At 34.2% G+C, this 17,043-nt stretch overlaps 2 protein-coding genes across 2 annotated transcripts in view; both read left to right on the top strand.

The window, feature by feature from the left end:
* Positions 1-5,716, top strand: part of LOC111507189 (neuropeptide receptor npr-1) — a 119,794-nt gene extending 114,078 nt beyond the window's left edge. Inside the window, exon 7 of the mRNA XM_023162470.2 lies at positions 5,530-5,716. The gene's annotated coding sequence lies outside the window, so the exon portion shown is untranslated. The remainder of the gene's footprint in view (positions 1-5,529) is intronic.
* A 9,167-nt stretch (positions 5,717-14,883) lies between these two features.
* Positions 14,884-15,664, top strand: mRpS34 (mitochondrial ribosomal protein S34). Its single transcript, XM_023162315.2, has 2 exons — positions 14,884-15,180; positions 15,232-15,664. The coding sequence occupies exons 1-2, from the start codon at positions 14,989-14,991 to the stop codon at positions 15,628-15,630; spliced, it is 591 nt and encodes a 196-aa protein (XP_023018083.2). The 5' UTR covers positions 14,884-14,988; the 3' UTR covers positions 15,631-15,664.
* The last annotated feature ends 1,379 nt before the right edge of the window (positions 15,665-17,043 follow it).

Raw genomic sequence — 17,043 nt, 5'->3', positions numbered from 1 at the left:
TTCAACAATATGAAAGGAGATATTGTATAATAACGTCTTATTATAAAGTTCCAATTACTTCGTAATACCCTGTTTTCAGAAGGAGCGCATTCAGTCGTTATATCAAAGTTCAAAGAATCGTGAATCGCTGGTTGAGTTGGAACTTCGGAGGAAGCTCTATAGAAATTAATTATTGAAGATACCAGCATAGCAGCGTAAATTCATTATTATACGAGTCACTTTTCAGTTGAGGAATCCTTGTGTTTTGTCTTTTTCTCAAATATCAGCTTTTTCTTCAAAAATGTAATTATAATGGCGATAAATTTAACAAGCTTTTATTAACTTGCAATGTTTGTAGGTTAGTTCGAGTCAAATCGAATTGTTGAAATTTCACATACACGTCAAGTTTTTATGACAAAAAGTTAGTTAGTTTATGTGCAAAAAGTTAGGTGAATTTTCATTTTTGTCAAAAAATATCCATTTTTCCATCAATTTCTATTCTGACCCCTTTAAAGTAGTCTGCATCAGATATAATACAATACTATATGTTCTTAAGCTCTCTAGCAATTTGGATTTCATCTCCCCAATCGTCCTTTCATGGGTCTCTTCAATCTTGGGTACAGAAGAAATCACAGGGGGTAAAATCTGGTGAATACGGTGGCTTAGGTGCGTTTCACCAACAAACTGAAGATGCTAAACAGATGAAACTGTGAATATATGTTCGAGAAGAGTGTACCACAATAAAAAAATGAAAAAATCGCTAATTGAATGTACGTAGCCGGCGAAATTTGAATATTCACCTCTTTTATCAGCTCACATACTTATAGACGTTTTGAAAGTTCCACCACTTATAATAACATAATATTCTAACGTTTTTCCCCGTGTGTTGATCAATAATTGAATACACTGAATAATCAAACTTAACTTCATTTCACTTTAAATACAACAAACACTTCAACTAAAACTTCAATTTGAATGTCTATCGCCTTACTAGATCACTTCGCGTACAGCACTGAAAAGTCCATTCGACTGTGTCGATATTCCCGCCGCTAGCGTTTGAATATCATAATCAAACATCGCAGGAATTTCACCGAAGTTCCGTCGAAATCGGAAGCATTATTCTCGCTGCTTCTCGAGTTGCGGAAAATCATCGTACATTCCCGCGCTCTTAGCTACGTCACGTTTGGTTTATGGTTACCAGTGACGGCCGGCGTTACTTCCTTTTGAGCACGATCTACAACAATATCAACTCAGCCAACGCATCGTCATCGAGGTTCACCAGTTGCTCTCCACCCAGATGATGATTGGTTTGATTCCGGATGGAAATAATGGATCCATGTTTCATCCTCTGTTACATATTGAAGCAAAAATCTTGGTTTGTTATATTCAAACGTGGCAATACTGCTCAGAATCATCAAGACGTTCTTGTTTTTGATCAACAGTGAGCTCGGGTGGCACGCACTTTGAACAGAGCTCTCTCATAGTCAAATGGTCATGCAATATAATAATAATAATAATAATACGTCCCGAATGTATCGGGGCTTCGGAGGATAGGGCCTGACCATCGCACACTACGGTGAAAAAAAAATAAAATACGTCTTTATTCATCATTAAAATACAAATGGAATAGACAAAAATAAATGGAACAGTTAGACAGCTATTCTGAATACGCTGTAGTCGGAGAGTATCCGATTGTTTTAAAGCAGGTCCATAAAAACTGTCGCAATAGGAAATTTTTGATATAATCAGAAACTCGCATAGTCTCAGTTTTAAATTTGTGTTGAGCAAAGCACGATAAGGAAAAAGTTGTCTGAGAACGTTATAAGAAGATTGGTTCAGGTAGCTGACATGTTTAGTAAAGCGAAGTTCCCGATCAAACCACAATCCTAAATTCTTTATCTCGGCCACGGAGGGAAGTATTTCGTTTTCGATGCGAACTTGAAAAGTACAGTTGGTTTGCTCTCTGTTCTTCTTAGCTCCGAACATCATCATTGCGGATTTGTCAGAATTGAGCTTGAGCTTATGGGCTGTAGAAATGTCAAAGATGGCTTGGAGATCGTTACTAATATACGACTGAGCAGATGTAGACTCGTCAGGCGGAAAAAAGAAAATAACTGGGTGTCGTCTGCATAGTGATGTACATTGCATTTTTTTACGAACAGATAAAAATCACAAATATACAAGCTAAAAAGCAAGGGCCCAGGGATAGATTCTTGTGGGACTCCCTTTAATACCGGTAGAGCATCTGAAACAACTTCATCCACAACAACTCTTTGAGTTGTCATTTTGATATCTCCATAATGTCAGCTAGCTCACGCAGCTTCATTTTTAGCTGCGTGAGCTAGCGATTTTGTGGATTTTTTTATGTTTTCTGGTGTTACTGTCTCATTTGGACGTCCACTGCGTTCTGCATCATCGGTGTCTCTACGACCACGGTTGAAGTCAGCAAACCAACGTTCGATTGCTGTTTCTGATAGAGCTGAGTCCTTATAACACTTTTCAAGTCATTACTCCTCTTGAACGGTATTTTTTTCCATCAAGAAGCAGTGTATAACCAAATCACGAAATTATTTTTGATCCACTGTTTTGAAAATTACAAAAGTAGTAAAGTAGTGTAACTCTTAGCACAATAACTCACAAATTCACAAGAAGAATATCATGAAATTTCAACAGCATTCTTTTGAAGGTTAGGACTAACTGAAAAAGAGATGAATGCAATAAAACTATCGCCATATATGTGTTAGGCCTGAACCTTTTCATTCCATGTAGTATTGTCCCATCTGCTACTGATTGCAATTTCCATTCTCCTGAAGGTTGGGAAAATGAGAAATATCTCAACTGAAACTTCTCAAGAATTTACTACTAATAAACATTTTCAAAAAGTAACTTTATGTCCCACATAAAAAAATTATTTCAAAATCGAGGTATTACGACACAACTGCTTTTGTTGTTCGAGCACTAAGTACTTCTGAGTATTTTGAAACATCCATACCCTTACATCACCGCTTTGTGTTGCGATACTTCGAGAGAAGTATTAAATTTTTTCATCAAAATTCCGCCTATAACCTGCAGACTATAAATCTGAATATGTGTCTTGTTCTACTCAACATAAAAGCTTCCACATAATATTTCCAGGGCAAGAGCAAGGCACTCGCTCCTTTTATTACTAGGTAACAGCTTTCCATACACAATTTGATATTTATGAAAGCTGAGACTTTTCGGTGAAGCTTTGTCTTATTTACTGTCTGTCAGTCACGCTAATGGTTTTTTCAAGTATCGCGGAGCGCTGTTTTATTATTCATTTCGATGAAATTGTCGCTTTCGATGGGATGTATAGCCGACAGAATTCAATACATGGATGAAGTAAGAAAAGAAACTGCGTTCAGAGCACTAAAAAGCACTAAAGTGTAATGCCTTTTCCATTGAAGAGTGTAACTTTCAGTAAGTGCCATTTTTCAAGATTTTGTCCTGAATAGAATATATGTACAAGCATTGCATTGGAAAATTATTACTTACGAGCAGCAGTTTATGTGTTACTCAGCAATGGCAAATGAATGATATATAAACATAATAGAACTCAATATCACCGTGATAGATACTGTCAAATATGGAAAATAATCATGAAATAATTCAAATTCATCCAAGCGAATACATGAACTGAAAGATGTTCCAACCTGAACTTCAATATTCCTAAACAAAAACAGTCAGTATTCAGAATTCCATCTTTCAATATTCCAAGTTCATAGACATCGAAATTGATACGATCACAGGATATAGAAATATAAAACAATCTCCAAATCATTTTACCTCAGTACAGTGACCGGATCAAAGTTGCAATGTCAGCGTATAAATCTTCATAAATATTGAGTAAGGTCAAGATCAAGAGAAGACAGAGAAAAAGTTTCTCTGTCCTACTCATTGAGCTTATGTATAAAATAAATGGCGATATCTCCGTAGTCATTAGAGATAACAGCATGAAACCTGGTATCGTTGGATTCCTCATTATCTTCCCTAACCGTTCTTGTGATAATATATAGGATGGCACATTTGAAAATCAAAAGTTGTTGTCATTTCCGAAAAAGCCGCAAGTTGAATTTGTTTTACAAATATTTCAAAAAGTGCCGTCTAGTTAGCATATCCAATGATCGAAGTTTCAGAAATATTGCTACAGAAATAAAGGAGAAAAAGTGGGTGTACCATAAGTCTGTGTCACACGGTATATTATTGTAAATCTTCCCCTGAAAAAAATAACGCCGGCTGCCGCTGGTAATTATAAATCAATTGTGACGAGCGCTTCGCGATTGTTCTAGTTAGAAGCAGCGATGCTTCTATAGACTTCTAGCAAATTCCCTATCGGCTTCGAGACGATTCGATTACCATATAAAAACGTTACACAAACCCAGATCGGGAAGTCAAGTGACAGTGCGGTGCGAATAAGGCAATAGACATTTGAGAATCAGTTTGAAGTTTTAGTTGAATTGTTTGGTTGTATTAACAGTGAAATAAAGTCAAATCTGTTTATTGTACAGTATAGTCAATATTTCATCATACAGCGCCAACGCATGTTATGAATGATATATCAAATTTTTTCAATGAACGTTCTTTATTTTTCAATCTTTTGATTTTCATTTCTTTTTTATCGTTCAATTTTCCATTGTTGCTTGTATTTTATTTCAATGTAATTTCATTTCAGGGTTTTTTGCTTAATATTTTATCATTTTATATCATATCAGACAATGGAAGTTCGAACTCATTAAATTCACCATGAAACAGTGTCAACCATCTTCAAACAAAGGTTGTTCTGATTGTTGGAGTCCTTCGTGGAATGATGTCTGCCCTATTCTTGAATCTCAAGATTATGGTTGCTAAAATCTTTGCTGAAAAATGCAGCCCCATACCTCACAGTGTGGGAAATTTTCATTTGTTTGTGATGTGTCCATGCCCTCCGAATGTTGAAACAGTTTGCCTGAGACGAAGTTCAGTCTGAGATTACTCTTCTACTCCAAACTACTTTCTTCAAACATTTCCAAGGTTTATCTGCTTTGTCTGATATTTTGTGATATCTTTATGTAATGCTCACAGACAAATAATCGTCAAATATAGTTGAACAAACTGTATTATGTTTTATTGTGACATCAACAATTTCTGTTTTTTTTTTCATTATTCAAATTTCTTGTTTGAGCTCATTTATCAAATTTCCAGTTTTTTCTCTTCGTTGAACAATTTTTGCTTCGAATTATATTTATAGTCAGAGGTTGAACCTTTTGTATGGTTAACTTACCAACCAACCTTGTACCGAGCAAATTTTGACTGGAACATTTACAATTTTCATTAAATCGTGAATTTGTGATGCATTGTTTGGATCCTTTGGTGTAGTAATGAATATTACTGGAGTTTTTTCCCAACACCAAACAGGCACATTTGAAGATGAACACTTGGTGATCGAAACACGTGTCGAGGTCTTGAAATAACGGTTTGGTGTTGGAAAAAGGCTCCAGTAATATTAAAATCGTGAACTGCTTTATAATTCTTCATATAACTTGGTTTCAGGACCCTTTCCTGGACCATTTCTGGACGAGAGCAGCTTATATAAGAAGCAGAACTTTCAATCGATGTTATATTCAAAATGTGGACGTCGTATATATACCTACTTGCCTGAGGATAACGTGAGATTGTATCAATTTCATGAAATTCCAGAAAATTTGGTAAAATAACGAAATAAATTGAATGTTTCTTATCAGTTTCGTAGTACAAAAATACACAATATATCGTTTCTAACATACTCGAGTAGATAATGGATATTGTCGAATGAAAATAAGCGTTATCAGGGTTATTTGTATAAACTCCATAGTTGTTGAAGCATATTACTGACGCAAAAATTCTAATAGTTCACATGTTGTGTCAATCAGCAGCAGCTAGTTCAAATTTAAATTTTTCAAAAAGCTTCGAAGCTTTGGATTTCAACTAAATTTCAACAGATTACAGGATTGAAAATTTTGAGAAAGAAAATATCACTTTGCTATAGATAAAAAAACATATCAATATTATCAAATAATGAATTCTATTCGATCTTCATAATGAAAAATTCACAATGAAACTTTTTCATAACTTCAATCGGTATAATATCTGTAGAACTAATAACTTCTTATGCTTGTTTGGAACCTTTGGTGTAGTAATGAATATTACTGGAGTTTAGTCCCAACACCAAACAGAAATATTTGGTTTTTGGGACCATATTATTCCGGCTTTGGTGTTAATGATGCCATTTATTTGAGGAAAAATGAAAATGTAGTTGTCGCAGTTATTAATTTTTACTTTTTCTAAAATTAAACCAAAAATGTTCATATCGATTGTTACTCCTGAATATTTTGCTGTTGTAAAGCGTGTTCTCCTCATCAAGTTAGGCAGATAACTATGTTTCATTCCGTCTGAAAGACGCATTTCTGATGCGTTAGGAAATTTTCATGTCAACAAATTATTACACCAACCAAAGTAGATGTAAGTTTTATAACACCAATCCGCTTCAATAGCATTCGAATTCAATGGTTTTGACAGTCATTAACGTTGATTTTAATAACCTCGGTTATTATAAATGCTCCTTTTAGATGCCGTGTAAACGTGGCCTATCACATGTAATAAAAGGCTGTCGAAGTGATACGTCAAAAACTCTGGAATAAATTCTTTATACACACAATACCACAATGTGTAAAAAAGCTATTGAAGAATTTCAAAAATCATTAGTGATCGTAGTGTAAAATTAAAATGCTGTTGATATTGCTGATACATGATACATGATCTAAAAAAGGCAACGTATTACAATTTCCAAACAGTGGATGTACATAATGTACACATGTACACATTTTGAAAGAGTTGATATGACAATAACAACCTTATTTGTTTGTTTGAATGTGTCTGACTGTTGTATTATCAAGAACTTTCTCCGTCAAAGAATGTCAAGACTCAAAAAAGAAAATTTGCAATCATTAAACTGAGATCAAATAGAACTAAATAATCCTTTTGGTTTTCCATTCAGATACTATTTAAACTTGAGCGATGAATAAGGATAGGTAAGAAAGATCCATGATAAGTATATTAAAATTATCTAAAAAAACAATTCGTTCAGACCAGTTGAATCTGACTTTCATCTAACTGGAAAAGTAGAAAGTCAAGAAGACTTTGATTCACACAAATTGAGATTTTTCAATTGAACGGCGTGTTTAAAACTTCATCATGTCATTTTTCATCATCCATTGATAACTTTCCTTCTCAAATCAGCATACATTTCTTTTTCTCCACAGCAACTAGAACGATTTCCAAAAGAACGTTTACTCTTTAACATGTAATGTGGCTAAACTGAGCCAGCTATTCTTTCACCAATTACAACTTGGATTTTCTGTTCAATATAGTTATATATTTCTGTTCCACTGGGATTCTTTCGATGAAAGAACTCAAAAATGTACAAGGTGGCCTTTATAACACCACCTTCATTTTAAAATAAATTTTTCACATCATTTTTATAAGTGAAGGGGGAATCTTAACATTCTACAAAATAGATACATTGTCAGTCACATTCAATTCAAATCAAGCGTATTTTGTTAGCACTCTTATTGACTGATGTATCTTAACCCATTTGCGGTATTTGAAAGCTTTCTTAGCACAAAACGTAATGGTTAGTAATTTGATATATTGTTTATATTTGTGCCAAATAGTTTATTGTATGTTTCAACCTAGGTACTTGTGTTACGAAAAGTTTCACACCTGAAAATTACTGCAACTATTGTTTTTACTATTAATTCACAATAGACAGTTGCTGTTACTGTCGCTAGGCGACAGGATTCACAGTTCTGCGTGTTAGCAAGTTCCTCATCAACGATTTTTCGATTTAAAAAAAAAAATCAAGAGTCAGGAACAGATGAGTAAACATTTTAAAAATAAACTTCGATTTTTGCGAATATCTAGAAAAGTGTTACAAATATCTGAATTATGAAAAAGGGTCCTTTCAGAGGAAGAAATTTCTAAAAAAAATTTCAACCACCGGGACTTCACCACTACAATTTGAAAATTGGCATGAAAACCAAAGACCTCAATTTCTTTCCACTGCTTGAGTGTATTTTCGAAGGGCTTCAGAATAGATTTTTGAGAAACGAATAATCCGAATCAAGCCCTCTAATATTTTTTAAACTCATTCAGATTATTTTAACTTTCTGTGCATTTTTTGTTCATTTGATTCATACAGAAACGAATGTTCTCTTGATATATCTTTTTATAGTAAAAAAATTTCAAAAAAAACAACCAAATTTCAATAAAAAGACATAGGTACTTGGTGGTGTTCGTATTTTTTACTTTCCCAAAAACTTATATACATAAAGTGAAAACTCCTTCGTCTTCAATAATTTTTTTATCAAATGAACAATGCCCAAATTTTTTTGAGAATATGAAAGAGCATTTTCTGTGGGAAACATGAAATTTAAAAAAAAAATCAAGATGCCATTCCTAATTAACACCTCAGTTATAATTTTCAATAAAGATGAACGGAAAATATGTAATTGAATTGCTGCTCAACTTCTGAATTATAAAAAATATTGAATTCATTTTTTTACTACACATTGGTTGAGTTGTTTCGGAAATAAATCCTTTCTAATCGACCAATAATTTCATATTATCAAATCAATGTTGGTGTGAAATTTTTCAGCCGAATGTCATATGTCATCTTATAAAAAATGTTTCACGTACCTGAGGTATTTAATATAACCTAGCTGGTAATTTTTCAATTGTGATTTCTCCTGAGAGAATAATTATACATGTCTTATATTTGAAAATAAATTATTACCATTATATTTGTTTTTAGCTATACATTTCCAATATTTCCAATATTCAGATCCATTATGACAGGTTAGTATGTATCGTGAATAGAATGACCTAATACGTGAGCAATTGAGTGCAAGTAGCCAGCTTTCATGAATGTTAATTTCCTCTCCCTTTCAGTTGAAATCGTGTTGGTGTTTCTTTAACCTTCTTATGTAGTCTTGGGTAGTAGTTCTGAGTTCTGTCGAGCACTCTTAAAACGTGATAAAGTGAATTCCTTCTCATAAGGCTAATCTTCAATATGGATTTCCGGGATAGCTGCCGGCCAGTCTTTATAGACAAAAAAATATTGACAGCCCCTTCCATCTTCATTTTTAAATGTATTTCATTTGTTAGGCAAAACAATGAATTATATGATAAGACTGCTTCAGATCACAGTCATAATACAAGAAACGGTGATCTTCTAAAAATCCCTCAGCATCTCATGACAAGCTATAAAAAATCCCCTCAGTATAATGCCATTACGTGCTTCAATAAGCTGCCAAATGAAGTTAAAAAAATCACAAGTGACAAGGTATTCCATGATTATGTTAAAACTATGCTTTTAGAAAGAGGCTATTACAGTTACCAAGATTTTTTAATTGACAATCTCACAAACAATCAAATTCACAGTGGACGAAATTTTATTTAGATTAAATTATGTGAATGATGTAAAATGTTTAGTTAATTTGAGGGCATCTATGCTTACTTGTATAAGTGTGTATATATGTATGTATATATGTGTATATTTAGAGGTGATTCTGTGATCAATCTCCAACTCTTTTTATCTTTACTAGCCTGTAGTACAACTGACTTACCATATATACCCAAGGTTTTGTTACACTTGGGTATATATGGTAATAAATATTATTATTATTATTATTATTAAGTGTATGTTTCGCCACTGTTGATTTGTCGGTATGCGCCATATGCTACAATTTCTCTTGTGGAGCTCGAGCTAGAAAAAATTCGGCAAATCCCCGATATTGCAAAAGGTCTACTGACCTCAGACTCTCTCAGATGGTAATATTTGGCCTGGATATAGATTTCACGTAGTGTTTTCCCAGAACTCTTCCAATCCGTAGAATTCTTTACATAGGTCAGGAAACGTTTTTCATTGACAGACCTATTTGGAATCGTCTTGGTATGCTCTTTCCTGTATGACCCAATGGCTACACATTCAGGAAAATAATTGTTACATGGTCAATTGTATTTTCTATAACAGAGCTATATATTGGATTCTTGTTTTTTTCAATAAAAAGGGAGTTGGAGACAATATGGATCCCTGGGGAACACCAGCGTTGATGGTAAAGGTATTCGAGAGATATCCATCGATGAGCACCTGCACGAAACGTTCTTTCAAGAAGCTGGAGAGCCATTCACAAAAATTATTCGATAAGCCATAGCCTCGAAATTTGGCCAGCAAGCACTCATACCACACAAGGTGGTAGTTGGAATGAAAATACAAACTTTAATTTATAAAAGTACAGAAAAGACTTCGAATTGTTCACGAAGTTCCAGAACAGTCCGTAATATTCAAGAGTCGAATGTTCCCCATTGGTATGAAATATTCCCGAACGTCCAGGCTATTTCCGAACATTCTGGAACCTTGTGGAGTGTTCTCAAATGATCTCAACTGTTTCAAAGGTCGAAAATTTCAGACCACATATCTTCATAAGCACGCCCAAAACCTTCTTCAGGAATGATATATACAGGGCTATTCAAATTCGTTTCTGTACATGGGGATCTCGTAAACGATAAGAGATAGAGTGTCGGTTAAAGTATGGCAAAGTTGCGTATTTTAGAGACCTATTCAATGATGTAAAGAAATCGAATAGAGCCGTTATGATTCTGGAGATATACAGGAAAAACCAAAAATTCCTAAATTATTTTTTTCCTATATCTTCTTTATTCGCAGACATGCTGAAAATCTGTCCACATTTTGCTAGTGGCACTTGATATGGGCTCTCAGAATATATCCATGAATCTTTTATACAGGGTGTCATCTGACTTGGCCCACCCCCATCTTTGAATTTTTAAATACGGACCTGTATTTTTTGTTGAAATTTTTGGATCGAAGACGTTGACTTCATACTGAGAAATTAAATTCAATGTTATATTTCGGGATTTTTCGGTAATATTCGATTATAATTGTGTGAATCATTCCCTTTTAGATTTCGGCCCTGGAAATTGGTTGACTGAGTTGAATGAAAACACAATAGCAACTTTCACGTCTTCCTATGTACCGTAGAGTTTTTCGAGAGTTTTTTTTCATTTTTAGGTACCTATTGATATTTTTTTCATTGCTCTGAGCGTGTTCTACAATGAATTTCGAATAAGAAAACCTTTTATGATTATCTAAAACATATTTACAATTAAAATATATTATATGTGTTTTGATGAGCAGAAAAAAAAATGGTAGTAATACTAACATCCGAAACGAACACTATAATTATAATGAAAGTTGAAATGAAGTAATTAATTTATATACACAAAAAAACTAATTGTGCAATAAATGTTCGAATGGGAGTCCTTCCATTTCGAAACAAATAATGGGACAATAAGATGGTCTGCAAGATCACCAGATCTTACTATTTTGGACTATTTTCTACGGGGGACATTGAAAAATAGGATTTACGCTAGCAGAGATATAGAAAATGTGGAAGACTCAAGATTGAGGATTTTGAATGATTTCGCAACAATACAGCAAATAAGTGTATTGAGGGCAATAAATAATATAAAAAACCGAGTTTAAAAATTATCAAATTGGAAGGACTCCAATTCGAACATTTATTGCGCCAATAATTTTTTTGGGTACCTATATAAATTTCTTTTTCTGCTTATTGGAACACATATAATATATTTTTGATGTAGATATGTTTCAAATAATCATAAAAGGTTTTCTTATTCGAAGTTCATTGTAGAAAACGCTTAGAGCAATGGAAAAAATATGAATAGGTACCTAAAATGAAAAAAAAAACTATCGAAAAACTCTACGATACATAGGGAGACGTGAAAGTTGAAATTATGTTTTTATTCAACTCAGTCAACCAATTTCCCGGGCCGTAATTTAAAAGGGAATAATTCACAAAATTATAATCGAATATTACCGAAAAATCCCGAAATATAAAATTTAATTTAATTTTTCAGTATGAAGTGAACGTCTACGATCCAAAAACTACCACAAAAAATACAAATCCGTATTTAAAAATTCAAATATGGGGGTGGCCCAAGTCAGATGACATCCTGTATAAAAGATTCATTGATATATTCTGAGAGCCCACATCAAGTGCCAATAGCAAAATGTGGACAGATTTTCAATATGTCTGCGAATAAAGAAGATATAGGCAAAAAAATAATTTGGGATTTTTTGGTTTTTCCTGTATATCTCCAGAACCAGGAGAGCTATATTCGATTTTTTTACATCATTGAATAGGTCTCTGAAATACGCAACTTTGTCACGATTTAATCGACACTCTATCTCTTATCGTTTACGAGATCCCCATGTACAGAAACAAATTTGAATAGCCCTGTATAAAGGACTACCACACCATTATTCGTACCGGGACTCGTTTGTGAGTTTCAGCGACACGCACATTGTAAACTTACTTTCACACTGGTTCCAATAAATCGAAGAAAAAGCCATTACAATCAACACTGTGGGAAAAATTTCGCACCAGCATAGCTCTCAAAGAACGTTATTTAGTTTTCCTTGGACTACTTGAACACGTCTATTGAAAAAATATAATATGGTATACAAGAGAAAATTACTTTTCCCATCAGAATTCGTGTGTTCATCGCCACTTCTTTATGAAAAATAATTTTCAATACTTGGCGAATATTTTGATTTCCCCAAAGGCTGAATCAAATTATGAAAGTCTCATTATCGGGGCGATATGAACAGAAAATGATTAAAAACAAAGCTTCGCGCTAGAATTTTGACACAGTTCCCATGATTCCTGGGAAACAGTGCAACTGTTGATTGAAGAATCCAATTAAAATCAACATATAAACATGTCGATATACCTAGGGAAATCAAGAAGAGACATACATCGTTACAATCCCACTGTTTTTCTGATGATGTGGAATGATTAACTGATATTTCGATTGATCAAATAAGCAAATTAAACAAAAGTAAGGCTACTGATATAAAAGTTTTGGACGGCCAAGTCAGTGTGAGACTGTCAACTTCAGCCAGCATCAATTAAAAATGAAAAATAGTGTTAATAAAAATTGTTTTAGTGTTTTAAAATAAATAGTACTCCCATTCACGCCGGTTTCAGGCCGGAATGGACCGGATGTCCACGAGGGAGAAGGATCGCAACAAATAATATTTTATGAAGAAAACGATAGTTTTATATCCAAGCACAGTAGACCTAAAACCTCAGTAGCACACCGGACACAGGCTTGCAAGCTTCAAGACAGTCTTTGTCCCCCGACGAAGCTTTTGTTATGTAACAGTCAGTTACGTAACAGGAGAAGCATTGGTCATATGTGCCTGAAGATAGAAAGCAACGACCATCCAAAATATATATAGAGAGAGAGAACTACAATTTTTTATCGGGCAGGACTAGAAAAAATTGTTTTCGTTAATCAGAACAGTAACAGTGCTATAATGGAATTCTCAGGCACACCTGCGTCCATACAGCAAATGAAAAAGACAATACTCCGCCACACAAACACCTGTGTGAAAAAAAGCGCAGACCGTAATATCATTAGGTTTTTTAAAGAAGTTTTTTCAGTTTTTATAAGTACTTCGAACTGTATTATGTCACTTGGCAGTTTTGCCAACGTAACACAGCGTTTTTGCCGTGATTGGCGAAGGTTCTACAGGTGAGACAGTTATCGAAATGCTTGAGAAGATGATACTCAGTTGTCGAGTGGTCTAGGGAGTTTGGTGAGTGAGGCAGAACTTCGACGCTTTTTAATTTTTGGCCAGTGATTTGTCAAACGTGCGGACGGACGTTGTCGTAAGGCGGAATCGGACTCGCCTGTTTTTTTTCTTAAAATTGTCTCAGGATTACGTCACTTGAATATTTTAACGTACTTATGTTACAACATGTACATAAAATGGATTATCTTAGCGACTGGAGAAATGTACAGTGAATTGGATTAACGGGGTCTCTCAATCAAAAATCAAAATCAAATATCTGCTCTACTTTGATATATATTCCCAAAGTTAGGGTGAAAAACACCTTACCTTTTGCAGTAGACATCCTACTGAATCAACTGCAGAAAGAGTTTATGATTGATTGATTGATTGATTTTATTTGGTCGGTATTAAAACTATTGTCGATTTCCTGCTGCTGTGATGGTTTGGCCCAGTTGTGAAAAGTTATAGTGGATCACACCAGCCGCCGACCACCATACAGTAACCATGCATTTTTTTGGTGATTACTTGCCTTTGGAAAGTACCTGGTGTCTTTGGAGCTTTTGACTATTCCCATATGTTTCAAACCATCAAAACCGCATGGGAGCTGACTTCCAATTCTTCCGCCATCCCACGCACCTTTTGTGGTGGGTTAGGGTCCTCAAATCCTCGTCCTTTGAAAGGTTACTCAGTGCAAGATATACTAAACTAACCTCCGCCATATGTTGGGTTAGATTCAACGTCTGCACATGATAAATCACGGCAGATATTGCTCTTCCATCCGACCATCAAATAAAGAATTATTTCCATCAACAATACTTCCAGTTCGGAATCTTTAAGAGCGTAAAATTAACAAATGTAATATTTCGTGGAAATATCAATACATGTCACTTTGACAACTCTTCCTTTTGCCTTGCAATAAACGTCCCCTCGAATACTAATAAATTTGCAATAGACGTAAAAAGTGCTGACATCTATTCTGCATAGTGCAACATGGTCATGCGAGGAGTTTGCTGTCTACCGACGCTGATCATAATTTACAGTGATACCTTTGAATTCACACTTACAACTGTAAATTCGCTGTTAACTGTGAATTCGCAGTAAAGAATGTGAATTTGTGGTAAAATAATATTATCGATTTTGTGGCCCCTCTATGACTTTCATAAAAATCCGCATGACTTGACCACATAAAGATATTCTGTGTTCTGTGACACAGAAACAGAACATAACCAAAGTTTTTTAATGATAAATAGCAAATAAGTTACTGTGTATATAATAAAATCCAAATTCGAAAAATGCCATATAAATATATCGGTAGAACAACTGATTTTAAAGGAAAGACACTATGGGAAATATTAGGAAATCTCAAGAACTTTGGAGTCGGTCGAATAATAGCGAGGAATATGTTTGAAAGATACCCAGAACCATCATATATAAAAATTCTGAAGGTGGAAACCTTGCCCAATCCGGAAAAACCTTCGCATGATGTAAGTAAATAGAATCCGAATTATATGTTGTCATCCATTTCAATTCAACAGGATATTCGTAAAGTAAGAGTATGGGTCGAAAAAACGTTCAGAGGAGTAACTGAACCAAAAACTGTATGTCTTGAATCAGTCAGCTACAAAACAGATTATAAACTCATTCCTAAAGATGCTGAGGTGGAATATTGCAAAAAAACTGCTGAAAAACCTCTGAAAATTTTTCCAAAGTATATTGACTTCCCTCCACTAATGAAAGAGCTTTTGATACGAGAGGCTAAATCCCCTGAAGACAAAACATTGGCAGAGCAGGTCAAATTAGAGGTTTTGTATAACAGAATCAGTAGAATTAAATCATACAAAATAGCTCAGGAAGGAGAAGAACCCAATGTTGAGTTAGTAACTGGTTTAGGAACTCCGGTTTCCCCTCGATTGTATGAGGGAGTAAAATTGTGATGAGAGGTTTGAAATAAATTATTCACATAGAAAAGTGGTTTTATATAGAAACAAATTTAACCACGCGAGATATTTTCAGATGAGTGAATTTTTGAAAATATATTTTTTGTGGATGAAATCAGAGTTTTCACCTTACACAATAAAAAAAATGGAAACAGTAGTGGAGAACTCTTACAGACCACACTAATTACCAATAACTTACATTCAAAATATAAGGTTTGCTAAAAGACTAGGTCTGGAGACTAGAAACTTGGCTTCACAGAACTCACTGTAAACTATCCATTCACAGAGGCTTAGCATGAGAAACAAAAATTATTCTAGTCATCTTTTCTCTTCTCTGCAAATTGGCACATTTCTCAATGAAATAATGCATCATGATGTGACATTGAAGACAATAAAGTTACCATGATTCGAAGTATAACAAAAATATTTTATAGGTGATATCACAAAATTAATTATTTCAACATGAGTATACACTATGAGGAACACGCTTGTATTTTTTCATAAATTTCTAGTAATTGAAACAATGAGAAACATTTTTCCAAGCTGTTTTTCCATTGAAATATGCATACAATCTGAACTGGATTTGACCTTGAATTCGAATAACTTTCTCATACGCTAGCGTCACTCATGGCTATAAACATTTAGAAACGGGCAACTACATTCATAAATTATCATCGATGATGATACAATCGACTCCAGTGATCATGGAATAATAGGTACTTCAAATTTCTAACAATATTAATCTGTGACAATAATAATAATCACAATGTTAAAAAAAACACAGGTTACTTGAATTGCAACAACTGAAGCGCCCTCTCTGTGAAAAATTCGAACTAAGAGAAGCTACGATCATCTCATCAGACACAGCTAGCGGTACGTTCTTTGGCGGGTTTAAAAATTTGTTATTTTCGATGTTGTATTATGGAGAAACTGAGGTTTTATTTATAATTCCGAACAATTTTCACAGGTCCATTAGAGGTAATGTCGATGTTAAAATCGAAATAATTTAAAACTCAATTATATGCGTGTTCTTCCCATTCGAAATATAGCTTAGTTAACAACTGAAGTCGTAATTTCTTTCGACATACGTCCTGACTACTTCTCACTTCTACTCAAACAACTAAATATTGACATATAAGTTTGATTAGTTATTATTGCTCAAATATGGATTAGATTGTTATACCCATGATTTGTCCAACACAATGTCATCAATAAAAGCACAAGCGCGGTCTAATCCTGATATATAATTTTGAGTTTTGTGCTTGGACTAAATGATTGGTAGGTGCATAGAACCCATAAAGTGACAGTCCTGAACATATCTGCATAAATCCATTCGTTATAAGATTTGAAAACTAGCATAATGTTGGAAGAGAATATAATGGAATCATAGTCATCAGAAAAAATATCACT

This window comes from Leptinotarsa decemlineata, unplaced genomic scaffold (assembly GCF_025532065.1).
Source record: "Leptinotarsa decemlineata unplaced genomic scaffold, Ldec_3_MD MMD2_tig00026361_RagTag_RagTag, whole genome shotgun sequence".
Taxonomy (NCBI): Eukaryota; Metazoa; Arthropoda; class Insecta; order Coleoptera; family Chrysomelidae; genus Leptinotarsa; species Leptinotarsa decemlineata.
The sequence above is the reverse complement of the archived record's forward strand: the minus strand, read 5'-3'. Positions and strand labels throughout refer to the sequence as shown.